The 26,212-nt window shown below is 47.5% G+C and overlaps 2 protein-coding genes and 1 pseudogene across 6 annotated transcripts in view; 2 read left to right on the top strand and 1 right to left on the bottom strand.

Annotated features, from left to right (window-relative positions):
- Nucleotides 1-26,212, top strand: part of PIK3C2B (phosphatidylinositol-4-phosphate 3-kinase catalytic subunit type 2 beta) — a 79,125-nt gene that overhangs the window by 5,246 nt on the left and 47,667 nt on the right. For 3 of the 5 annotated variants that reach the window (XM_035281112.3, XM_054248218.2, XM_054248217.2), the window contains one exon: nucleotides 24,472-25,491. In XM_035281112.3, coding sequence (XP_035137003.3) covers nucleotides 24,559-25,491 — 933 coding nt within the window. In that variant the 5' untranslated portion in view covers nucleotides 24,472-24,558. Of the gene's footprint in view, nucleotides 1-5,406; nucleotides 5,508-9,403; nucleotides 9,628-24,471; nucleotides 25,492-26,212 lie in introns of all 5 variants that reach the window. The other 2 variants (XM_035281111.3, XM_078356961.1) reach the window with 2 other exon arrangements.
- On the bottom strand, nucleotides 823-1,386 carry LOC100401471 (histone H3.3A-like). Its single transcript, XM_003735249.6, has one exon. It carries the CDS (start codon nucleotides 1,359-1,361, stop codon nucleotides 951-953), a length of 411 nt encoding a protein of 136 aa, XP_003735297.2. The 5' UTR covers nucleotides 1,362-1,386; the 3' UTR covers nucleotides 823-950.
- On the top strand, nucleotides 3,376-3,955 carry LOC144580395 (small ribosomal subunit protein eS28 pseudogene; annotated as a pseudogene).

The raw sequence follows: 26,212 nt of genomic DNA, 5'->3' as shown, positions 1-26,212 counted from the left end.
TGAGCTGAGATTATGGCATTGCACTCCAGCCTGGGCAACAGAGTGAGACTCTCAAAAAAAAAAAAAAAAGAAAAAAAGAAAAGGAAAGAAAAGAAAAGAGAAAAAATGGTTTGGGACATGGAAGATCCTGGAGAAATTAAGGCAGATTTCTTGTTTTGGTATTTTCATATCTGCTTTGTTTTGCATCTGTTTTATAAAATGACACTTGAGGGACTATTCTTACATTTTTTTCTTTTTATGTTGAGATGGGATTTCACTGTGTTGCTTAGACTGGTCTTGAACTTCTGGTCTCAAGTGATCTCCTACCTTGGCCTACCAAAGTGTTGGGATTACAGACTTGAGCCACCTGTCCCAGCTGTTCTTGCATTTTGTACGATCACATAGAGTATTAAAACCGGAAAGGACCTGGGCCATCACTTCCCTAAGAAAAAGTGACTTTCTCAAGGTCATGCAGTTAGTAGCAATGCTGGAACTGAACGCTTACCCAGCAGATCACAACGTGACCCTTGAAAGGACCTATCCTGCAGCACTTTTTAATTTTTATTAGCTTTAAATTTATTTATTTATTTATGTATTTATTTATTTTGCTGTCAATAAGAAATTTACTTGTTTTAAAAAAATCCAAATGCTGGCATTGTCCAGAAAAATTTAACAGGTTTATTTATAATTATTATAAAGTTGAACCGCTGAAACTTGTTCACTGAAACATTTTAACTTGCATTAATGCTTTACGTCTCCGCATTTATATTAAAAATTCACACACAAATGAAAATGGAAAAACTGCCAATACCTGATTTCTGTCCCCTATTTTTCCACTCGCAGTCATATACTTACGTACCTTTTGACCCCATGGAAAAAAAATTATCTAATGTTCAGAACTACCAATAACAGGAAGAAGAGAATTTTTTTTTTTTTTTTTAGAATGAAATGTTTCCTATCATAGTGGATTCTTAAGCACACTCTCCACGTATGCGGTGTGCTAGCTGGATGTCTTTTGGCATAATTGTTACACGTTTGGCATGGATAGCACAAAGGTTGGTGTCTTCAAAAAGGCCAACCAGATAGGCCTCACTTGCCTCCTGCAAAGCACCAATAGCTGCGCTCTGGAAGCGCAGATCTGTTTTAAAGTCCTGAGCAATTTCTCGCAATAGATGCTGGAAGGGAAGTTTGCGAATCAGAAGTTCAGTGGACTTCTGATAACGTCTAATTTCACGGAGTGCCACAGTACCAGGCCTGTAACGATGAGGTTTCTTCACCCCTCCGGTAGAGGGCGTACTCTTGCGAGCGGCTTTTGTAGCCAGTTGCTTCCTGGGTGCTTTACCACTGGTAGATTTGCGGGCAGTCTGCTTTGTACGAGCCATGGTATAGAGACCTCCTTACTTACCCCCTTCTCCTTCGGCTGGAGCTCGGCGAGCGAGAGGCGGCGCTGGCGTTGGAGAGCGATGGCGGCACGGCGGCGGCTGTGAACACTTAAATTTATTTTTTATTTACAAGAGCCAAGTGCACATATCCTGCAGCACTTGGGAGTCTTGTGTCAGCCCAGTTAGTGGCTTTGTTTTTGGGAAATGTACTTCCCTCAGGACATTGGGATGGAATTCACTCGTCCCAAATCATCACCCTGGTTAAGGAGACTAAGGAATCAGAAGACATTTGTGCTTTGGGGAGCAGAGACCCTCAGGGCACAGAGAAGGAAGTAGAGAGAGATTCTCTGTAGTCCTGAAGCAGAAGTTAAGACCTGTGGCTGAAGGAAGCCTTAGCATTTAACTCCATTCTCTTCCCGAGAACTCTCTGTAGGAAGTCTCCCCTAGCAGAGGCTTCATAGTATTTCAGAGAAGCCAAAGATTGTTTGCCTCTTTGGAAACTGTTATCCTTCCATCTTGACCGCGGCGTCACTCCTGCCACTGTTCCAAGGTAGAGTATAGAGAGTGCCTAGTATAGAGAGTTGCTTTACACACGTGGCTCATTCCTCAAGCCTGGCTAAGCCAAGCTCACCAGGAAGAAGCTTGAGTTTAAGCCTTCTCTCCAGCCAAGTCTTTCTTTCTCTCTCTCATGCTAGATGGCATCCTTTGCAGCACACCAGAAGTTATAAGGATGAGAGAAGAAGGGTAGAGGGCCAAAGAGATTCCATTTTTGGGGAAATACTACAGTTTGCCTTGCCAAGTAGAATAATCAAGTGTGAATTCTTTTGTCTCACTTAATAAACTAACCAAAGCCCAGGTAGTAGTAATGATGGAGCCCTTCAATGGTTGACATCTCCCAAAAGCCCTCTTTTTCTAAAAGTAGTGGTTTCCCTCATTCCTGACTGGCCATGCTGTGTGTCTTCCAGAGTGAAAGAAATTGATTCCAGAGTGAAAGACTGCGAGCACCAGCAAAGTGGATTTAATTCTGACCAAGAAAAGGGAGACGGGCCGGGTGCGGTGGCTCAAGCCTGTAATCCCAGCACTTTGGGAGGCCGAGGCGGGTGGATCACGAGGTCAAGAGATCGAGACCATCCTGGTCAGCATGGTGAAACCCCGTCTCTACTAAAAATACAAAAAATTAGCTGGGCACTGTGGCGCGTGCCTGTAATCCCAGCTACTCCTGAGGCAGGAGAATTGCCTGAACCCAGGAGGCGGAGGTTGCGGTGAGCCGAGATCGCGCCATTGCACTCCAGCCTGGGTAACGAGCGAAACTCCGTCTCAAAAAAAAAGAAAAAGAAAAGGGAGATGGTTTGCAAATGCGTTGTTCTGGGATCCTGGGAGAAGAACATTATAGCCAGAGATAGATTTTCACTCTAGACTTTAAGGAGACAATTTTTTTTTTTTTTAATTTAAAGATTGGGGGCTGGGTGTGGTGGCTCACGCCTGTAATCCCAGCACTTTGGGAGGCTGAAGCCTGATCACCTGAGGTAAGGAGTTCGAGAGCAGCTTGGCCAATATGGAGAAACCCCATCTCTTAAAAGAAAATATAAAAATTAGCCGGGCATGATGGCGGGCCCCTGTAATCCCAGCTACTCCGGGGACTGAGGCAGGAGAATTGCTCGAATGGGGAGGCGGAGGTTGCGGTGAGCTGAAATTGCGCCATTGCACTCCAGCCTGAGCAACAAGAGCGAATGTTTGTCTCAAAAAAAAAAAAAAAAAAATCTCCAGGATCCCAGAACAACAAAAAAAAAAGATTGGGTGCAGGAATGGTGGCTTATGGTGTAATCTCAGCACTTGGGAGACTGACGTGGGAGGATCACTTGAACCCAGGAGTTGGAGACCAGCTTGGGAAACATAAGAAGACCTTGTTTCTACTAAAAATAAAAATATAAAATATTAGGGCGTGATGGTGCATACTTGTGGTCTCAGCTACTCAGGAGGCTGAAGTGGAAGGATCTTTTGAGCCTCAGGAGTTTGAGGCTGCAGTGAGCTATAATAATTGCACCATTCTGATTGCACCCAGGTGTCACTCTAGCCTGGGTGACAGAGTGAGACCCTGGCTCTAAAAAATTTTTTTAAAAAGTCTGCCAGACTGCCCCTGAGCCGCCATCATGGATACCAGCCATGTGCAGCCTATCGAGCTGGCCAGGGTCACCAAGGTCCTGGGCTGGACCAGCTCTCGGGGACAGTGCATGCAGGTGCGCATGGAATTTAGGGATGACACAAGCTGCTCCATCATCCGCAATGTAAAAGGCCCTGTATGCGAGGGCGATGTGCTAACCCTGTTGGAGTTAGAGCGAGAGGCCCGAGGTTGCGCTGAGCTTGGCTGCTCACTGCGCCTTGGATGTTGGATTCGACCACTTGAGATGGAAACGGTGTGTCACGACCTGCTCCTTTATTTTGTGCCGCCACAGTAAATTGAGATGGACCTTTAAATACAGCATTTGTGATCCAAAAGAAAAAAGTAATAATAATTTAAAAAAAGCGTATACAACTAATTTGAGAGGAGACAGAGTTTGAGTCTAGGTCAAGGAACCTCTAGAAACCGTGTTCCTTCTGTGCTATGCTGAAGGGGCCTGTGAGAAAAAAATGTTTATGAAGCTTGAGTCCTGAATGAGGTGGAGCTTCCCCAGGAGCCAATAATGACCGAAGGGGTTCTTAAAGTCATTTCTGGAAGAGCATAGATCACAAAGGTTTAAGTGAATCAGATCCTGTTAAAAAGGAACTCATTCATTTGTGCATTAATTTGACAAACATCTTGAGTGTTTACCAGTGACTTTAGGTACTTTTAAGTCATTGAGTGGTGGAAATATGGGGTGCCTTGTGAACTTACAATGGGGCCTTTTTGGTGGTCAGACTTCTTGAAGGAAATTAAGTGTTTGCAGAGATCTGAACAATGAGTAGGAATTGGGGCAGGATGGGGAATGGAGTGTGGTGAAGGAGGTGAACTGAAAGCAGTTGAATCTGGCCTGGGCCACTGAAGGAGTTTGCATTTTATCTTTTGTGCATTCATTCCACCATTAGGCATTGAATGCACACTGACACTTTTCTAGGGGCACAGCAGAGAAGAGATAGGTAAAACCCTTGCCTAGTGCTTGGCGTTCTGAGAAAACTTAGTTCACTCATAGTTCTTGTTCAGTAAGAGTAGTTCACTAAGAATTAATCCAAGCTTTTTAATGTTACTGACAGGAATTCTATAGTGATAGGGAATTATGTGGAGAGATTTTCTGGTTGAACTCAAAGAAAGTTGAGAAGGACTCTCATGGTAATCCTATAGATTACACAGGGTAGAGACAAAAGGTGGATTAGTTAATGATTGACTAATTGTTCATTCAGCAAAAACATCTTCAGTGCCTCTGCTCATTCATTCCTACATTTATTCATTCATTCATTCATCAAATGAGGGGCAGTGTAAGTTTAGCAGATGGTTAAGAGCATGGATGTGGAACCAGATTACTTGGGTTCAAAGCCTGGCTCCACCACTTACAAGCTGTGTGACCTTGGAAATGTTATTTAATTTCTTTTCTTTTTTTTTTTTTTTTTGAGACAGAGTTTCACTCGTGTTGCCCAGGCTGGAGTGCAATGGCACAGTCTCAGCTTACTGCAGCCTCTGCCTCCCAGGTTCAAGTGATTCTCCTGCCTCAGCCTCCCAAGTAGCTGGGATTACAGGCGTACGCCACCATGCCTGGCTAATTTCTTGTATTTAGTAGAGATGGGATTTCACCATGTTGATCAGGCTGGTCTCGAACTTCTGGCCTCAGGTGATCCACCTGCCTCGGCCTCCCAAAGTGCTGGAATTACAGGTGTGAGCCACCGCATCTGGCCGGAAAAGTTATTTAATTTATCTGTGCATCAGTTTCCTTATGTGTAAGATGGGGGAAATAATACCAGAAAATTTTGTTGTAAAATGAAATGAGTTAATTTATGACTTGCTTAGAGCAATGCCTGATGCATGTAAAGAGTGACTCAGCAGCTCATGATTCTTGTAATTATTATCCCTCAATAGCAGGTTTGTGCTAAACTCTACGAATACAACATTGAATTGAGTGCGGTCCCTGACCTTGAGGAAACCACGTTGTACCCACCCCCCCAAATCCCCAAATGCAGGTAAATGGATGAGTTTGTTCATGGAGTGGGGTAATTTTATAAGCTCAATGTGAATCAATTGTGATAGGGTGCCCTAAGAGTTAATATATACAGTCTTAGGCAGCATTTCCTAGAGATTATAGAAACTAGAACTGTGGTGTTTATTGTTTTGGAGATCTCTAAACTCTTAAAAATCTGATAAATGCTATGAGGTGATTATCTGGAAAAATACATTATAATTTTGCCTTCCTCAAACAGCCTCTGAACCTCTGATCCTATGATGAGGAGCTGTTAAGTCCTCTCCTCTGGGTTGGTCAGACCACCCTGAGAACATAGTATTAGTGGTTCTGTACTGAGCATGTACTTTGTGTAAAACATTGTGCTAAGCATGCTGGGGGAGACAAAGATAAATAAAGAGGTAATCCATACGGTTTAAAGGCTTAGTGGAAAAGAATGTTTTGTATGTAATGAGGTGTTTGTAGATCCAAGTTGAAATGATAAAAGTAATAGTGTTCAACTTGGGCAGTGGAACGAGGCTTTATCTGTACAAAAAGTTTAAAAATTAGCTGGGCATGGTGGTATGCACCTGTACTCCTAGCTACTTCAGAGGCTGGGGTGGGAAGATTGATTGACCTGGGGAGTTTGAGGTTACAGTGAGCTATGATCATGCCACTGCACTCCAGCCTGGGCAACGGAGACAGACCCTGTCTCTTTAAAAAATAAACCAAGAGGTCGGGTGCAGTCGCTCATGCCTGTAATTACAACACTTTCGGAGGCCAAGAAAGGGAGATCACCTCAGGTCAGGAGTTCAAGACCAGCCTGCCCAACACGGTGAAACCCCATCTCTACAAAAATATAAAAAGTAGCCAGGCATAACAGCAGGTGCCTATAATCCCAGCTATTCTGGAAGCTGAGGCAGGAGAGTTGCTTGAATCTGGCAGTCGGAAATTGCAGTAAGCAGAGATCATACCACTGCACTTCAGCCTGGGCGACAGAGCAAGACTCCATCTCAAAAACAAACAAACCAAACAAAAAAAATATGAAGGATGTTCCTTAAAAGATGTATTGGTAACTGTGTTAATAAACAAATAAGAGGTTATCTTTATTCTTTATTTGGCGCTCAGTCACCCAGGCCGGGGTGCAATGGCATGATCTCAGCTCACTGCAACCTCACCTCCCGGGATTAAGCAATTCTCCTACCTCAGCCTCCAGAATAGCTGGGATTATAGACACCTGCTGTCATGCCCAGCTACTTTTTATATTTTTGTAGAGATAGGGTTTCACTACGTTGGACAGGTTGGTCTTGAACTTCCACCTCAGGTGACCTCACTGCCTCAGCCTCTCAAATTTCTGGGATTACAGGTGTGAGCCACCACACCCAGCCATTTTTATTCTTAAGATTAGTGGACTAATGTCTATAAAAGTGCTTTGTAGCAATATATAGCTGCACAAATAAAAGCTGTTCTTTTTATTCTAATCACTAGTAGGGATAATCCAAAATAGAATACACATAAATGCAGTAGAGCATGTTAAAAATTATAAAAATGTTCAAAAGAAAGCAAAGTCACTTTTATTCATGAGGGATGTGTGATGGCTCTAATATAAGAGCAGGCACTGCTGGGTGCAGTGGCTCACACTGTAATCCTAGCACTTTGGGAGGCCGGGCGGCTAGATCACTTGAGTTCGAGATCAGCCTAGGCAACATTGTGAAACCCTATCTACCAAAAATACGAAAAATTAGCCAGGTCTGGTGATGCCTGTGTCTGTAGTCCCAGCTACTCAGGAGGCTAGGGTGGGAGGATTGCTTGGGCCTGGGAGGCAGAAGTTGCAGTGAGCCAAGATCCTGCCACTGCACTCCGGCCTGGGCGACAGATCAAGACCCTGTCTCAAAAAAAAAAAATAAATAAAAGAAGAAGAATGACATGATTAGAACTGCACCGTGGGAAGATTATCCTGGCAGTGGAGAGCTGATACTTTAGGGGGTCAGCAAGGTGACAGACTAGTTTAGTGTCTGTCTCAATCATTCAGGTGAGATAAAGGAATAATATATATATATATATTTTTTTTTTTGAGAAGGAGTTTCACTCTTGTTACCCAGGCTGGAGTGCAATGATGTGATCTCGGCTCACCACAACCTCCGCCTCCTGGGTTCAGGCAATTCTCCTGCCTCAGCCTCCTGAGTAGCTGGGATTACAGTCACGTGCCACCATGCCCAGCTAATTTTTTGTATTTTTAGTAGAGACGGGGTTTCACCATGTTGACCAACATGGTCTTGATCTCTTGACCCCATGATCCACCCGCCTCGGCCTCCCAAAGTGCTGGGATTACAGGCTTGAGCCACTGCGCCCGGCTGGAATAATAATTTTTTTTTGGTGCCCAATAAAATAATTTTTCAGGTAAGAGAATAATCATTCGGGTAAAAGAAAGGAATAACAATTTTTTTTGGTGCCCAATATATGCTTTGCATAGGTTATTTCACTTAGTGAAAGTCATCAGAGGCTTGGAAAAGAATGGACCAATCTAAGAGAGATTAGAACAGGAAGGCTGGGGGATTTCCTTTCCTGAAGGATGGGAGAGGGCCGGGCACGGTGGCTCATGCTTGTAATCCCAGCACTTCAGGAGGCTGAGGTGGGCAGATCACGAGGTCAGGAGTTCAAGACCAACATAGTGAAACCCCATCTTTAATAACAATACAAAAATTAGCCGAGTGTGGTGGTGTGTGCCTGTAATCCCAGCTACTCCAGAGGCTGAGGCAGGAGAATTGCGCGAACCCAGGAGGTGGGGGTTGCAGTGAGCAGAGTTCGCACCATTGCACTCCAGCCTGAGACACCATCTCAAAAAAAAAAAAAAAAATCAACGGGAGAGATAGCTGGGTGCTGTGGCTTGCTCCTGTAATCCCAGCCACTGTAAAACTGGGGTGGGAGGACTGCTTGAGACTGGGAGGTCGAGGCTGCAGTGAGCCGTGATCACTTGTGACAGATCACACCACTTCACTCCAACCTAAATGACCCAGTGAGACCTTGTCTCTTAAAATTAAAAAAAAAAAAAAAAAAGGCTCACGCCTGTAATCCCAGCACTTTGGGAGGCCGAGGCTGAGGTCAGGAGTTCGAGACAGCCTGACCAACATGGAGAAACCCCATCTCTACTAAAAATACAAGATTAGCCGGGAGTGGTGGTGCATGCCTGTAATCCCAGCTACTTGGGAGGCTGAGGCAGGAGAATCACTTGAACCCAGGAGGTGGAGATTGCGGTGAGCTGAGATCACACCGTTGCATTTCAGCCTGGAAAACAAGAACCAAACTCTGTCTGGAAAGAGCACTGGAGAGGGAGTGTAAGGACCTGTACGCCTTCTTCTTGTCTCACCTCTATCACTGACAAGCTGTATGACTTCACACAATCCCCCCTGCTCATTGGTTCTCTTGTCTACCAAACTGTGGGGTGTTTGTTTGCTTGTTTATTTATTTTTATTTTTTTGAGTGGCCTGGGAGAGTGAAGTGTTCTGGAATGTTGGGGGGAGAGCATGGTGGTGTTCCAGAATAATCACCAATATCAGCTTAAACACTTACTCAACTGTGGTGTGCCTGGGTTTCCAAAATACAATGGGAAAAAGACTATGAAGTTTGGGCCTGCACACGTTTCAGTTTAACTCTTGATTCTATTGTTTACAAGTTGTGTGACCTTTGGGCCAATTACTCCATCCCCTTCCTGTTTTCTACTTTCCTCTTCCGTAAAAGAAGGATAATAACATCCACATTTAAGGATTGTTATGAGGACTAAATAAGGCAATACCTGGCACAAAATACCAGAGGGGGAAGAAAGGTCTGTTTCCTTCCTTCTATTTCTGTGATGCTCATGTTCATGTAATTTCCCTTCTGTCTCCCCACTTTTCTGCCTCCCTTCTCTTTCCCTTTCACCAGCACAAAGTGTAATACCCTCACTCCTGATGCAACAGTGGGCTGTACTAGTTTCACAGACCTTGTAAAGGTACATACAGGGGGAAGGTATTTCAACATGGTTCCTATGGACTGTTGGTGAAGGATGCTTGTACAAACAGTCACACCCTGGCCGCTCATCCAGCTGAAACAGTCTGTGAATCACTGCTGAGAATGACCTCTGACTGCTGCTATCGTGGGGACCCGAGGTGAGGGTCACATGGGCAAGGGGCTGGTGGAATGTGAGCGTGCTGTAGTGTGCCAGGTGGTTTACTCCTCTGCTGAATGTCCCCTTTGCTTAGTGTAGACTTAGGTTCTGCCTTAAGGACATCCTGTCTCCCTTGGGAACTTCCTGTGCAAATTGGGGGATAAGAAATTGGAGAAAGGCATCAGGGCATGTACAAAGCAACATCAAAACTAATTCACATGATTCTTTGCTCTATACCCCTCCCCCTTGCTAAAGTCACTTTCTTGTTTCAAAATCTTCATGACCGTTCCATGCACACAGATACAAAAATGGTCAATATCATGTAAGGCAAAAGCCTTTGGGAGGCTGAGGCGGGTGGATCACAAGGTCAGGAGATCGAGATCATCCTGGCTAACGCAGTTAAACCCCATCTTGTTCCCCAGGCGACAGGGCCACCATTTTTATCAGTGTGACATACAGAGCATCAGAGTACTAAGGAGACACTGAGAAGTGAGGAGATATAGGAAGGCTTAACCAGGGAAGGCTTCTGAAGCTCTTTTTTTTTTTCTTTTGAGACAGGATCTCCCTCTATCACCCAGGCTGGAGTGCAGTGGCTCAATCATGGCTCAGTTGATCCTCCTATCTCAGCCTCCGAAGTAGCTGGGACTACAGGGACATGCCACCACACCAAGCTAGTTTTTGTATTTTTTGTAGCAGTGGAGTCTCACTATGTTTCCCAGGCGGTCTCAAACTTCTGGGCTCAAGCCATCATCCTACTTCAGCCTCTCAAAATGCTGGGATTATAGGTTTGAGCCACTGTGCCTGGCCTTGCTGAGGATCTTGAATTCAGATGGAAATGAGAGAGAGAAAGCAGGAGGAAGGGAAAGGCACCCTCAGTGGTAGCCATGGCTTTGAGGCCCTAAGAGTCTGGTACGAATGGGAAGTAAGTACCTAAGAGTCAGGTACGATGGGGAGTCCATACCAGGCTGTACGTGCAGGTAAGCAGGGCAGAGGGGAAACTGAGACCTACTGCTGCAACCTGTCTAGGGGTGACCAGGCTGACATGGGCAATCCTGCTGGGATACTCTGTGGTCTGGCACTATCAGGACCACTGCCTTCTGACTTCTTCCCAGTCCCCCCATCTAGGTATCCTTCCTGTGGTTTGAGGATTCTGGGAAGCCACAGGCTATCTTGGAGAGTATCTTGTTTCTCAGTTCTTTTTTTTTTTTTTTTTTTTTGAGACAGAGTGCAGTGCAGTGGTGCGATCTTGGCTCATTGCAACCTCTGCTTCCCGGGTTCAAGTGATTCTCCTGCCTCAGCCTCCCTAGTAGCTGGGATTACAGGTGCCCGCCACCATGCCCAGCTAATTTTTGTATTTTTGGTAGAGATGGGGTTTCACCATGTTGCCCATGCTGGTCTTGAACTCCTGACCTCAAGTAATCTGTCTGCCTTGGCCTCCCAAAGTGCTGGGATTACAGGCATGAGCCATTGCACCCAGTCTTCAGTTCTCTCTTAAGGCCTTGCGCCCTGAATAGGGTTTCTCCTTTGACCTGGGTAAAGTAGAAAGAATCCTTGGTCTCCCTGCTGGGTTCAGTGTCCTTGATTGACCCTGGAGCAGGATATCCTTCTGGCCTGGTACCAGGAAGAATGGAGGCTCCCAACTTGGGAACCACATGGCTATAGGCAGAGGACTGTGGTCACCTGGATCAACCTGGGCTAAGAATAGCCAAGACCAGGGGTTGGAGGGGTCACTGCCTTAAAGGCGCAGGCTGCCAAGTGGGCAGCATTGTGGGGACAGTACTCTAGAGAGGGGCAAGAGGTTCCTAGGCTCAGGAGCTGAGGCTGGGGGAGGCTATGGAGCCATGAGGCCTAACACTAGAGAGCACCGAGCCTAGCTTTTCATGGCTCATTCCTCCCTGTGAAAATAGAAATCTTATCATTTCCAGAGCCTGTTGGGTTGGGCACTCGCCTCCTTTGACTTTGCTTTTTAAATGCAAATGTCCCTGGGAGGGACTAACACCTTGGCCTCTTACACCCCTGTGTAAATGAGTATCAGATGTTTAGGGGTGTTTCATTTTCCTGCTTTTCTCTGGATTGAAAGATGGGAACTGCTTGAAAGCTGGTGTCCCTTTCCTACCCTGGTCTGTGGGGACCCCAGGACTTCTCTATACCTTCCTGATTTAGGGAACAACCGGCCACCCTGGGGGCCTGCCAGAAGGTCTGGGGGCATTTGGAAAAGGGCTCTTGTGAGGCTCTTCTGTCTGCGGCTCTTTCCATGACATGCTCTTTGCCTGGGTGCCCCTTGCATGCTGGAATGCAGAGAAGGAAGAGCCTGCTTGGGGAAGGGCTGGAGCTGCCCCTGGGGCTGAGAGGGCCTGTTTTTCTTTCTCTTCTGGGTTTAACCTTCTTTCTCAGACTTCTTTGTCAGTGACACAAAGAATGTGACCTCGGCCGGGTGCAGTGGCTCACTCCTGTAATTGGCCTTTGGGAGGCTGAGGCGGGTGGATCACAAGGTCAGGAGATCGAGATCATCCTGGCTAACGCAGTTAAACCCCATCTGTACTAGAAATACAAAAACAATTAGCTGGGTGTGGTGGCGGGTGCCTGTAATCCCAGCTATTCAGGAGGCTGAGGCAGGAGAATTGCTTGAACCCAGGAGGCGGAGGTTTCAGTGAGCCTAGATCGCACCACTACACTCCCTCCAGCCTGGGTGACAGAGCGAGACTGCATCTCAAAAACAAAAAAAAAAAAGAAAAAGAATGTGATTTCATGGGGTCTAGGCCAGCTTCCTTGCTTCTGGGAGAACTGGTATGGGAGTGAGTGAGCAGGAGGGTGTATGTGAGGGGAGTAGGGTGTGTATGGGGAGGGTGTGAGGGGGATGGAATAAGCGTGGGAGGTGTGTGGTCTGTATGTAGGGGGAGGCGTAGATGTGTGTGGGGGGTGCAGGGGGGAAAGTGGGGGATTGGGGGTTCCAGGCAGTTTGTGTGATCCCTGTGGCTTCAGGTCCCCAAGAGTGACTGTGCTCTATTAGGGATTGTCTCGATGTTTGAGGAGTCAGCATTAACTGAAGGTATCTGCTTTATCATTAACTGAAGGTATCTGCTTTAGGAGCAGCATAGTGGCACAGGACAGGGGGCCGGGCTGTGGGCACATGGTAGAGAGCCTTCCTATCCCGAGGGAGGAAAGAAGCATGGCATGGGGGCTGCTCGGTGCCTTAGCCGGTTCCCACGGATGGCTGGCTCTGTCTTTTTCTGCTTGACTTCCTTTGGCCTTCCTCAGCGCTGAGCAGGTGGCTGTCAGCTGCCAGCAGCCTACCACCCACACAGCCTGACCCTGCCCATTGGCTCCTGCACCCAGGCTTACAGGCAGTCACCCCCATCCTCCCCACAGAGAGCAGCACCACCTGGAGGCTGCTGGCCCTGCCTCCTCCACTGTTATGTGTGTGATCCTTCTGCGTACCGGGGCTCTGGCACATCTGTGCTGAGTATATACTTGTAGGGGACAGCACAGGGCTGGGGCCAAGAGTGTTTCAGAGTGTTCCCACCATGCCAGCCTCCCTATATCGGGTCTATGACCTTTTTCCGACTCTGCAGCAGCTCTAGTGGGAGACACAGTACAAAGCCACTTAGCCTTAGTGGTCCTCCCTCTCTGGGACAGAAAGGAGGACCCTGTCACTGAGACAAGAGAAAACCTTTCAGACGTCTACGAAAGGTGCTACCAGAAAGCACCCTAAGAATTATTATAATTGAATGAATTGGAGACACTCACTCAAAAAGTAAGTGTCAGCCCCCAGCAAGGATGTCTTCCTTCTGGGGGATGGTCTCACTGGCATTATTCATTGCCCTCTGATCAGTCCAGTGCCTCTGCAGTTGCCCCGATGTACAACCTCATCTCCTTGCCACGGGGCTGGGCCCTCATTTGAGGCATGCCTCAGCACTGCCTCCTTGCTCCTTGCAGACCCAGATGGGTTAGCCCAGCCCCGTTGAGCCCAGTGCAGAGGACCTGGGGAGGCAGCCTCTCTGCCACGGCCTCTCTCTCCTCTCTCTGGTGAGCCCTCCAGGCCGAGCTGAGCCTTGGTGTGTTGTTCCCTCACTATGGAGCCCTGGCTGGATGGGAACAGCTGGGACCTGCTTTACGGACTCTACTGAACAGGCTGGCATCCTCCAGGGAGTTTTCTCCACCCACACAGGAATGAATCCTACAGAACTGGGTTCCCAAGCGCATGAGCTAAGAAGGCTGAACTGCGGCTGGAGGTGACAGTGGTGACGATCTGGGCCTTGCGGGAGACCTCAGTTTACAGGAAGCAAATGCTATGTTGAGGCAAAGCTGAGAAGGATGGTAGATGGGGGAGGCCAGGCCTAAAGAGAGCTACTGTGTTTTCGCCTCCGACTCCACCCATTTTCTGTGTCCTCTTTCAGGGGAGCTGCTTTTGTACTTCACAGCATCTACAGGACCTTCAGAGCATTTAGGGTTTCCTAGGTGTTGCTGTTTGGAAATGCTGTGGTGGTTTCTCTGATACAGGATGGGCTGGAGGCTAGGGTTGGTCAGGGGAGGTCATCCTGGGACCTTCCCTGTCCCCCTGCCTTTCTCTGGAAGGCCGAGAAAGCTAGAGGAGTCCCTCATAACTACCATGCCCTTAGAGGGAACCTGGGGTGACCCGCATGAGAAGGACTCATTCTTGGGTGAGGGAAGAGTGGGAGGCGGAAGCAGGAAGTAGGAGCCAGACAGAGGAGAGGTGGCTGCTGTAGTTCCTGGGATGATTCCTGGGTTAGAAATACACATGCTGCCAAGACTTTCTTTCTTCTTTGCCAAATGTTCCATTCAGTTGATTGCCAGCTTCTGGTCCCTGGCCTTGCAATCAAAATGGCCAGCTCTAGAGGAAGGAAAGCTTTTAGAGGAGCCATAAGCTGCCTCACCTCTTCCATCCTGGTCTCTCCTCATACTCAAAGCCCAGAATCAACAGGGTATGTGGCAGGAGCTATGATCTCCAAGGATTCCATGTGTGCATGCATGAAACCAAATGGTTTCTGAGCTAGAACTGGGGTCTCTGAATTGGAGTCAGCAGTGCATGAAGACCTGACTTTATGTAGCTGTGTCCCACAGGCTCCAAGCTCCCGGCCCTCAGCTTGTCTAGGACCCAGAAAGACTTTCACTAAACTCTTGTATGCACTTTGGCTTCAAATTAACTGCAAGCCCAGGGTATGGTATGCCCAGAGAGTAGAAGGATGGACAGTAAGTCCTGGTAGGAAATGCCAGATCATATGGGGCTGCTTTAGTTTAGCTAAGAGGACACTAGAGAGAGATGTATGAGTGGGAAGAAAACTCAAGCTATTGGCCAGGTGTGGTGGCTCACGCCTGTAATCCCAGCACTTTTGAAGGCCAAGGCAGGAGGATTACCTGAGGTTGGCAGTTGGAGACCAACCTGACCAACATGGAGAAACCCAGTCTCTACTAAAAATAGAAAATTAGCTGGGCGTGGTGGCACATGTCTGTAATCCCAGCTACTTGGGAGGCTGAGGCAGGAGAATTGCTTGAACTCAAGAGGTGGAGATTGCGGTGAGCTGAGATCGCACCATTGCACTCCAGCCTGGGTAACAAGAGGGAAACTCTGCCTCAAAACAAAACAAAAATAAAAACACAAGCTGTTATTTTTCTGTCTTCTCACATTTGGAACTAAATGAGAGGCAACCAGAGGGCTCGCATGCTAGAGAAGAGAAAGACCTTGTTGGTGCATGTGATTCCGTAATAGACCTACCGTCAGATAAGCTTATAGAGCTGTATTCTACCCGTGGGTTTTCCGCAAGGAAGCAGGGATCAGATGCACATCTGTTAGAGGCTGGGAACTGGCCTGCTTGACCTTAATACACCTTCCTGCTGGAGGAGTCAGATTCCTGGCCGAGTATGTTGATGTTCCCTGTTAGAGCCGGGCTGTGGGAGGGGCGGGTGGAGCCAGCAGCAGGTGTGTGGAGTGAGATGTGGGACAGGGTCCCTGGCTGCAAAGCCAGTGGGATTGGGGGTTTGGGTGAGTGTGGGTGCTGGATAGAGGTGGAGGTCCTCTCTGAAGAGAAAAATCTGGACCCCAAAGGAGTTAAGTCCTTATGGCCTGTGACCCCCCTGATCCTGCCTACCCTTAGGGGAGGTGCTGAGGATCCCTTCCTGGGGCGGTCGTAGAGCCGAATGTCTTCCCTTAGTAAAAACTATTGAAAATCAGGATGCCCAAGACTGGGGGCTTGAGACCCTGTCTATTCTTCACCGCCTTGCTTTAGAGCTCTCCATTTTCCCTGCCCACTGAAGATGGTCCAAGACATGCAGTACCTTTCCTCTTCCTGCTTTATGCCCCAAGAGGGTACTGAATTCTTTATGTATGTGTCTGCCATCTTTGCTAGATTGTAAGCTCCCTGGAATAATTGTGCCACAATCATCTGAATACTTCTTTTTTTTTTTTTTTTTTTGAGGCGGAGTCTCACTCTGTTGCCCAGGCTGGAGTGCAGTGGCGTGATCTTGGCTCACTACAAACTCCGCCTCCTGAGTTCAAGTGATTCTCCTGCCTCAGCCTCCTGAGTCGCTGGGATTACAGGTGCGTGCCACCACACGCAGCTAATTTTTGTATTTTTAGTAAAGACAGAGTTTCACCATGTTGGCCAGGCTGGTCTTGAGCTCCTGATTTTGTGATCCGCCCACCTCATCCTCCCAAAGCGCTGGGATTACAGATGTGAGCCACCTCCCCTGGCCTTATCTGGATACTTCTGAGTCTTTAGATATGTGTGTGCCTGGCCTGTCAAGTAGCTGGCACTCAGCATCCATTGGGATCCAATCTGTGGCTCAGGGTGTGGGGAAGAGATGACCCAGACCACTCCAGATTCTCCCAGTCCCAAGCAGGACAATTCTGTTAGGGTGCCTTCCAGCAAGAGAGCAGGAAGCCTCACTACTACCCACTGGCTCCAGTGGTGGCCCCTGAGGCTCCTCCCACGCTGGCACAGGGACTAAACAGAGCCAGCTCCACTGGAGGGAGTGCCCTCTTCTTTCTGTCCACTCTCTGACTCTGAACCATTGTGTCACTCTGTCCTGACCCCATTTCCTCCGTGGCCAGCCCTCAGCCATCTGTGGGCAGCTGTGAGACTGAGTTTGGTGCCTGGTACAGCTCAGACCCTGGCACCGACCTGCTTGGCCATAGGCATGTCCTCTCGTTTCATTAGCTGACTGCCGGGTGCTTTTTGGGGTTCCTTTACTCAGGTCCCCTTATCTTCCTGAGAGTTCTGAAACCCTAGCCTGTGGGATCAAACCTGGCTGCATATTCGAATCACTGTAGGGGCTTGTGAAGCACACAGCATCCAGGGACTCACCCTACTGAGTCAGAACCTCCGGAGTAGAGGCTGGGAATGTGTATATTTTTAAAACTTCCCAGATGACAATTGCAGTCACTCAAATGTGGAATGTACATTAGCTAATGTTATTGTTGTCAATGTTAACTTTTGTGGGTGTGTTCATGGCATTGTGTTTACACAGGAGAATGCCCTTGCTTTTAGAGATTCATGCTGACATTTTTAGAGGCAAAGTGTTTCTTTTTTTTTTTTTTTTTTGAGATGGAGTCTCATTCTGTCACCCAGGCTGGAGTAAAGTGGCCTGATCTCAGCTCACCACGACCTCTGCCTCCCAGCTTCAAGCAATTCTATGCCTCAGCCTCCCATATAGCTGTGATTACAGGCATGTGCCACCAGGCCTGGTTAATTTTTGTATTTTTAGTAGAGATGGGGTTTCATCATGTTGGCCAGTCTGGTCTTGAATTCCTGACCTTGGGATTCGCCTGCCTTGGCCTCCCAAAGTGTGGGGATTACAGGTGTGAGCCACTGCACCTGGCCAAAGTGTTTCTTACAAATACTTTGGAAAGGGCATCTTACTTTCAAATGGTAAAGCAGAGCAAGAGAGAGAGCAAATGTGGGGAAATGTTAACAATTATTGCAGGCAGGTGGTAAAACAGGTACCTCTGTTTTCTAAGAGGTGGACATTAGAGAACGCAGCCTGAACCACCAAGGTGTGTTAACTCCAGGAGGCACCATTCACATGGTTTTCATTTTTTGTGGTCGAGGTGTCATTCATGTGGAATAGGATGTGTGGGGTGCCCCCTGTGTACCCTTCCTCTTTCAAGGGACCTACATGGCTATTTATTTTTATACAGAATCCCTAGTAGCCCTTGAAGACTAAGAGAATAGAGCAACTTTTTTTTTGTTTTGTTTTTTGAGACGGGGTTTCTGTCACCCAGACTGGAGTGCAATGGCACCATCATGGCTCACTGTAGCTTCAAATTCCCAGGCTCAAGTGATTCTCCCACTTCACCCTTTCAAGTAGCTAGGACTACAGATGTTTGCCACTATACTCAGCTAATTTTTTTTTTCCCATAGGGATGGGGTCTCACTATGTTGCCCAGGCTGGTCTTGAACCCTGGACTCAAGCAATCCTCCCATCTTAGCTTCTCAACGTGCTGGGATTACAGACATGAGCTATCACGCCTGGCCCTGGAGCAATTTCTAATGTAGAGCCTGACAGAGAACTGAATTGGGGAAGTGGGGAGGTAGGAAACATGAAACCCTGATTCCTAAAATACTTTTTGCGTGTCCTCTAGTCCTGGAAAATGAAGGAAGCCAGCTCGCTGCGTTTCAAGGTCGCTGGGACTGGTTGCTCCTGCCTTTCCCTTTTCCCTCAGTGAAGATCCCTCGAGTCTGGCTGCTGCTCTCTGAACCTTCACTTCACCTTGGGGGTGGCCCTCCTGGTCCTGCGGGGGATACTGTTTGTCCTATTTCGTCACCATCTCTCAGCATCATAGCGAGCTGAGTGCTGAGCCTTTGGGAGGAGCATTGCCAGTGTGGCCCTGGGCATGAGATCTGTCAGAGGGCTGGGCTTCCTTCCCTGTGTCGCTGAGACAGTCTTGCGGTGGCCTGGCCCAGAGCCAGGGGAATGTTGGTTAGAGACGGGTAGCTCACCTTTCCTCCATCTGAATTCCCGTCTGGGAAGAGCCTCAGAAACAGCGCCTGTGTGTATCACCCCAGGACCTTTCCTTCTCTTTCATGTGACTTTGGAGGCCTCTTAGAGATTCGACCTAAGGAATCAGTAGGTTGGAATCAAGGAATCCCAGAGCTGGAAGGCACTGTGTGTGGTTTTCTTGCCATCTTTGCACCTGCCTTACACATGCCAACCCAACCTGGTTAGTTCTGAAACCCAGTCCTGTGTTTGAAGGATGCGAAGGAGCATACCACCTCCATCTTGACCACCCACCTCCATATCTCAAAATACCTCACCTCCCAGAAGGTTCTGCCCTGATATTCCAGTTCAAGCTCAGTAGAAATGATGTGAATTTGGAACTTGAGGAACATAGTGGGGGTGATAGATCTATAAACACGTAATTTTAGATAAAATATCTTAAGCCTATGTTTGAGAGATATACTGGTTGCTATTGGGAGCCAATAGCAAATAGCAAATTGGAACAACTTGAAGCAAGTCACAGAGGTATTACGTATGTGTTTAATGAATGGTTGGAGGGAGAGAGTCTTATAGAGAAATCAGAGAGCCTTTGAAGGATCTTAAGCGGGAAGCTAGGTGATCAGATTTATGTTTTAGGAAGAGCCCTCAGGATGTTCTGTGAAAAAGCCTTGAAGGGCTGGGGGTGGTGGCTCACGCCTGTAATCCCAGCACTTTGGGAGGCCAAGGCAGGTAGATTGCCTGAGGTCAGGAGTTCAAGACCAGCCTGGCCAACATGATGAAACCGTGTCTCTACTAAAAATATAAAAATTAGCTGGGCATGATGGCAGGAGACTGTAATCCCAGCTACTCGGAAGGCTGAAGCAGGAGAATCGCTTGAACCTGGAGGCGGAGGTTGCAGTGAGCAAAGATCCTGCCTGTACTCCAGCCTGGGCAATAGAGCAATACTACGTCTCAAAAAAAAAAAGGCTGGGTGCGGTGGCTCACACCTGTAATGTAATCCCAGCACTTTGGGAGGCCGAGGCAGGATGGATTACCTGAGGTTGGGAGTTCGAGACCAGCCTGACCAACATGGAAAAAGCCTGTCTCTACTAAAAATACACAATTAGCTGGGCATGGTGGTGCATGCCTATAATCCCAGCTACTTGGAAGGCTGAGACAGGAGAATAGCTTGACCCTGGTGGTGAAGGTTGCGGTGAGCTGAGATCACACCACTGCACTCCAGCCTGGGTAACAGGAGTGAAACTCCATCTCAACAACATCAAAAAAGGCCTTGAAGAGGGCAAGGTTAGTGGGGGAAGAACTCTTAGAGGCCATTGTAATAGCCCAAATAAGAAGATAAGGGCTTGAATTAGGGCAACCACAGTTAGGATAGAAGGAAAGATTAGCTTTGAGAAGCATTAAGGAGGAAAAGGTTTGGTGACTGGATAGAGGGGTGAAAGGAAGGGGGACTCTAGGATGCCTGCAGGATTTTTAGCTTGGGGATCCGGGGGGTGCCATTCACCATGGGAAAGCGGGAGCAAGGAGCAGATTGTGCAGGGGAAAGATGTTGGTGGTTGAGTTTTGGACATTTGGATTTTCAGATATGAGTGGGCATATAAACTTGAAGGAGAGGTACATATTTGGAATCATTAACATGTGAGTAGCATGGATAGGAAATAAGAATAGATGAGATTGCCCAAGCAGAGCGGGTAGAGATACAGTAAGCTGGGAATAGAATCCTGAGCCAACACCAACATTTCAGGGGTGGACAAAGGAAGAGGAAGACAAAGAGGAAGGAGATGGAGAATAAGAAAAAAATAGTGTCTTGAAAGCCAGGGGAAGAGGGTTTAAGGAAGGAATGGTTCATAGAACCAAATACAGCAGCAGTGTCCAGGCAGGTGGCAATGCCTGCCAATGGGTGGCCGGACTTTGCTGCTGGAGCAGTTTTACTGGGTTTTTCATCACACACCAGTCCAAATGTCAGTATGAAGCTGTTGTTCAGATGAAATTAACATTTAAAGCAGTAGCTTTGGGTAAAGTGGATAACCCTTCATAATGTGGATGCTCCTCCTATTTGCTGAAGGCCTCAAAAGTAAAGACTGAGGCTCCCCAAGGCAGAAGAAATTCTGCCTTCACGTAGCCTTCAGATGTGAGGCAGCAAGATCAAGTCTCCGTAGGTCACCAGCCTGCCAGCCTGCTCTGCAGATTTCAGATCTGAACACCCTGACATTCACGTAAACCAATTCCTTACAATAAATCAGTCTCTCTTTCTCCTCTCTAGGAGAGACGTGCCTTGTTGTACTTTTTACAGTAAATGTTCTGGCTGCTGTCAGATACTAGATTATAATGGGGTGGGAGGAGGCAAAAATGAAAGCAGACAGATTTTCAGGTGGCTGTTTGACCCGTTCGACGGCTTGGACTAACAGGTGGTGGAAAGGGTGGCATATTTTTGATAGACATGACAACACATGTGAGAGTTTAAATGAATGCTTAGATGTAAGAATCTAGAACCCTAGAGAGTTCTTTTCTGGAGAAATAACTTTGACATTCCTGAGTGAATAGATGGTATTTACAGCTATGATGAAGAAAGAGGCTTTAGAGTGTAGAAATAAAAGAGAAACAGACCTAAGACTGCAACTGTGATATTCCTAGGTCAGGAAGACGAGAAGGAACCCGCAAAGGGTCTGAGAAGTAGCTACCAGTGAGGTTGGAGGAGAACCAAGAGTAAGCGGCTTCCCAAGACTAAAGTTGAGAGAAGTGGATGTTGCTGTGTTCAATAGCCTGAGACGCAGATAAAAACAAGTGCAGGGGGCAGGCACCAGATTATAGTGAGTTACAGAGTAAATGGGAAGTAGAATTTGGAAACATCAGCTGTAGTCCACTCTCTGGAAGCTGGGCTGAGAATGGAAGGAAGAACAGAGAGGACAAAGCCAAGGGGAGGTGTTTAGGGTGTGGGGTTTTCCTTTCTTGTTAAGATTAGACGAAGCTTCAAATCAGAGTCACAGCAACAAAAAGAAAAAAAAAAAAGATGAAGCATGTTTATGTGCTGAAGAGAAAAATCACATTCAGGAGAGGAGATTGAAGATATAGGAGAGGGAAGGAAATCCATGGAATATTATCCTAGAGATGAAGTGGATGGGGCAAGAGCAGAAGAAAGTTGTGCCTCAGCAGGAGGCAGGAACTGCTTCCCCTGGGCGGAAAGGAAGAAAGTGAAGCTGAGTGCAGATGTGGATAAATGAGTGTTGGAAGAGAGGCTGGAAGTTGAAAAAGATTATTTCCAATGTTAGACAAGGAAACAGCAGAAGAAGAAAATTATTTCCAATGGCCTGAATTTTCCTCCTCACAACAGTGCCTGCTAAGGCAAATCTTTTTTTTTTTTTTTCCAGACAGAGTTTCACTCTTATTGCCCAGGCTGGAGTGCGATAGCACGATCTCAACTCACCACAACCTCCGCCTCCCGGGTTCAAGCAATTCTCCTGCCTCAGCCTCCCAAGTAGCTGGGATTACAGGCATGAGCCACTGTGCCCGTCTTTTTAAGGCAAATGTTAATACTCTGCTTGTCCTAGCTCAGCACTGAAAATATACAATTATTCTCTGGATTAACATGCTTAAGCCCAATCCAACTTTGAGCATTTATCTGGCGTCTCCTAGCTGTAGGGCACTAGGCCCTCCTTTTCCTGGGACCAGTCTCCCTGCTCCAGGCAGCTGGGTTCTGAACATCTCCATCTGCTTATGCTACTCCTTTGAATTTCAAATAGCAAGACTCATACCCACTGTGGATAAAAAGTGATCTGGAAGGAGCTGTGGAAAGGCATAGAAATTAAGTTAACAGAGAGCTGCTTTAGATACCCTGAGGCTGGGCTCAGACTGTTCCATCCATGGTGAACTAATTCCTAAGTACAATACTTGTCAGATTCACTGAGCCAGAGCCCTTCGGACCAGGGTTCTGTGCCTATACGTGATAGATGTACCAGGGTCCCGGAAGTACCCCAGGGTAAGGGATAACTTTGTCCTAAGTTATTTTGAATCTCAGCAACTTGCCACACAAGAATCTATCTGGGCCGGGCGCAGTGGCTCACACCTGTAATCAATCCCAGCACTTTGGGAGGCCGAGGTGGGTGGATCACGAGGTCAAGAGATCAAGAGATCAAAACCATCCTGGTCAACATGGTGAAACCCTGTCTCTACTAAAAATACAAAAAATTAGCTGGGCATGGTGGCGCGTGCCTGTAATCCCAGCTACTCAGGAGGCTGAGGCAGGAGAATTGCCTGATCCCAGGAGGATCACTTGCAATGATCCCTGGAGGAACATTGCACTCCAGCCTGGGTAACAAGAGCAAAACTCCATATAAAAAAAAAAAGAACCTATCTGAACCTTTTTCCTATTGATGTTTTCAACATTCTAATCATGAGGTGTAATGTTTCATGTTTGTTCTGTTGGGTGACACAGTACAAAAGAATGAACAATTTTTGATAATTTTAGGGAATTGTGACCGTCTTGGGCTGCTGGTGCTAAGAGTCGGAAGTGACTACTTCATGTTGGTCTCCCCCAACCTCATCACAAACACGCATTCATAGATCCAGAGTTCTCAGCTAGGGCTACACGTTAGAATCTCCTGGGGAGTTTTTAAAAAAATGCCATTACCCTACCACAGAACAATTAAATCACACTCTCTTGAGAGTACTTGAGCTTCAGTACTTTTTAAAATTCCCCCAGTGTTGTGCTAATGTTGCAGCTGGGGTTGAGAACCACTGGGCCAGACTGACCTTATCATTACAAGCATTTACTGAGTGCTTCTCAACTTGGCTCATGTCGTGGCTTCTAGAGAAAAGAGTACCAGCACTGAAGAAAGTGGAGGCACTAGCTCGGAGATCCTATGTGACTTCCTGAGGGCCGAGGGGAAGCAATATTTTGGCACACCTGTAAGACATCAGGTAGCCGAGTCTCACCTGTTGGCAAGCTTTCTTTTGTTGTATATATTGGTGTATTTTGGGAGGACCCTAGTGCTGAGTAATTACAAGGTCCGTTTAACAGGGCTCTGTGGTACTTTCCATTTATAGTTTTATCGAGGTGTAATTGACATGTAATAAAATATACATATTGAAAGCGTTTGGTAAGTTTTGCCATGTGAGTATACCAATGAAGGCATGACCACAATCAAGATAATGAACATATCACCTCCAAAGCTTCCCTTGTGTCCCTTTGTAACCCATTCTTCTTTCCACTCCGTCCCCAAGATACCACTGATCTGCTTTCTGTCATTATAGATGAGCTTGCATTTTCCAGAATTTTATATAAATGGAATCATACATACTCATACTCTTGTCCGGCATCTTTTACAGGCATGGTGGCTCATGCCTGTAATCCCAGCACTTTGGGAGGCCGAGGCAGTGGATCACTTGCGGTCAAGAGTTTGAAACAAATCTGGCTAACATGGCAAAACCCCGTCTCTACTAAAAATACAAAAAGTAGCCGGGTATGGTGGTGGGTGCCTGTATTCCCAGCTACTTGGGAGGGTGAGGCAGGAGAATGACTTGAACCTGAGAGGTTGAGGTTGCAGTGAGCTGAGATCGCGCCATTGCACTCCAGCCTGGGCGACAGAGCAAGACTCAGTCTCAAACAAACAAACAAAAAAAGGTGCCTCTCTCTCTCTTCTTGGGGCACAAATGACAGAGGTGAGTATAGGGATTCGGGCACAGAGATGAGACATGTAGAGATGAATGAATGGGTAGCTGGATATAATAAATAGGGAACGTTGTCTTGGTATTCCTTTTTTCCTCCATCTTTCTGTATTTTCGGTTTGTTGTAGACACCAAAGAAGCAGGCATTGGCCCAGATTATGTCACCTAAAGTGGATTAATAGTAAATCTCTCTTTATGACTGACAGATATTTTTACCCCTCACCTGCAGGTGCCCAGACACCATGTCACAACCCTCCAGAACTGAGGTTGGCAGGAAGTAGAGGCTTCTTTGTCTCCTGTGTTCCCCACCCTCACCATGTCTTCGACTCAGGGCAATGGGGAACACTGGAAGTCCCTGGAGTCTGTGGGCATCAGCCGCAAAGAGCTGGCGATGGCCGAAGCCCTGCAGATGGAGTATGATGCCCTGTCCCGGCTCCGGCATGACAAGAAGGAGAGCAGAGCCAAGCAGAACGCAGACCCCTCTCTCATCAGCTGGGATGAGCCTGGGGTAGACTTCTATAGCAAGTCAGCAGGAAGGCGGACTGACCTCAAGCTGTTACGCGGTCTCTCTGGCTCTGATCCTACCCTCAACTACAACTCACTCTCCCCACAGGAAGGGCTGCCCAACCACTCTACCTCCCAAGGGCCCCAGCCTGGCCCAGATCCCTGGCCCAAAGGCTCCCTGTCTGGAGACTATCTCTACATTTTTGATGGTTCAGATGGGGGAGTCTCTTTGTCCCCAGGACCAGGAGACATAGAGGGCTCTTGCAAGAAACTATCCCCACCTCCTCTGCCTCCCCGAACCTCTATCTGGGATACCCCTCCCCTGCCTCCCAGAAAGGGGTCCCCGTCATCCTCTAAGATCTCCCAGCCCAATGACATCAACACTTTCTCTTCGGTCGAACAATTGCCAGGAAAACTGCTACGGAATCAGATCCTGGAAGAGGAAGAGGTGCCAGGAGGTGGGGGTCAGGGCCACCTGCTGGGGTCTGTGGACTATGATGGCATCAACGATGCAATTACAAGGCTCAACTTGAAGTCAACCTATGATGCGGAGATGTTGCGGGATGCCACCAGGGGCTGGAAGGAGGGCCGAGGGACCCTGGACTTCAGCAAAGACACCTCTGGAAAACCTGTGGCCCGGAGCAAGACTATGCCCCCTCAGGTGCCCCCCCGCACCTATGCCTCCCGCTATGCCAACCGAAAGAATGGGACACCTGGCAAGAACCGCCGGATTTCTGCAGCTCCGGTGAGGACCTTCATGTGTTTCTCCTGTCTTCTTTCTCCATGTCCTTTAGAAACAGGGACTAGTCTCTCTGCTGTTCCACATCCTACTCTGCCAAGTCCTTACCCTTTTAGGCTTCTCCTACCCTCTTTTTCTGCCACTGGGACCCTGGCGCTGGTGGGGAAGGTCCAAGGGAGGCTTGATTAGGGGTGGATACCAGTAGAGAAAGGTCTTCTTTTCATGGCCAGTTTTCACATATCTTGGCCAAAACGGCCTTTCTGGGGGCAGGCATTTGGAAACCCTGGTTCCTAGCGTGTGGCCACTTCCTGATGTAAGAACTGAATTGGGAGTTAGGGGATTCATTACCGATGCTGGCTGAATGGCATTCTGGACCAGAGCAAGTTGCTTCCGCTTGCTCTGAGGCTCTGCTCTGCCAAAAATGCTGCGTGGCGATGAAGATCATTCACAATAGTAACTACTTGTTTAGTGCCCACTGAATACCAGACCTTGGTCCAGATCTCCACAACAACCCTTCCTGATAGTCCAAAGACACACAGCAAGCAATAGCAGAGCCAGCATTCAGCCCTGGCCTCTCTCATTCCTAAGCCCTTTCTCTCCCCCTTTCTCTCTCTCTCTCCCCGCTCTGCTATTTATTGTGATGAAATAACATTGCATAAAATTCGGCACGGTCACCATCTGTAAGCGTGCGTTCAGTGGCATTATCTACATTCACACTGTCGTGCGA

The sequence above is a fragment of the Callithrix jacchus genome, chromosome 19, assembly GCF_049354715.1.
Source record: "Callithrix jacchus isolate 240 chromosome 19, calJac240_pri, whole genome shotgun sequence".
NCBI lineage: Eukaryota > Metazoa > Chordata > Mammalia > Primates > Cebidae > Callithrix > Callithrix jacchus.
The sequence above is the reverse complement of the archived record's forward strand: the minus strand, read 5'-3'. Positions and strand labels throughout refer to the sequence as shown.

Excerpts from the sequence above, each read along its gene's own strand:
- LOC100401471 (XM_003735249.6), bottom strand. The coding sequence starts at position 1,361 with ATGGCTCGTACAAAGCAGACTGCCCGCAAATCTACCAGTGGTAAAGCA.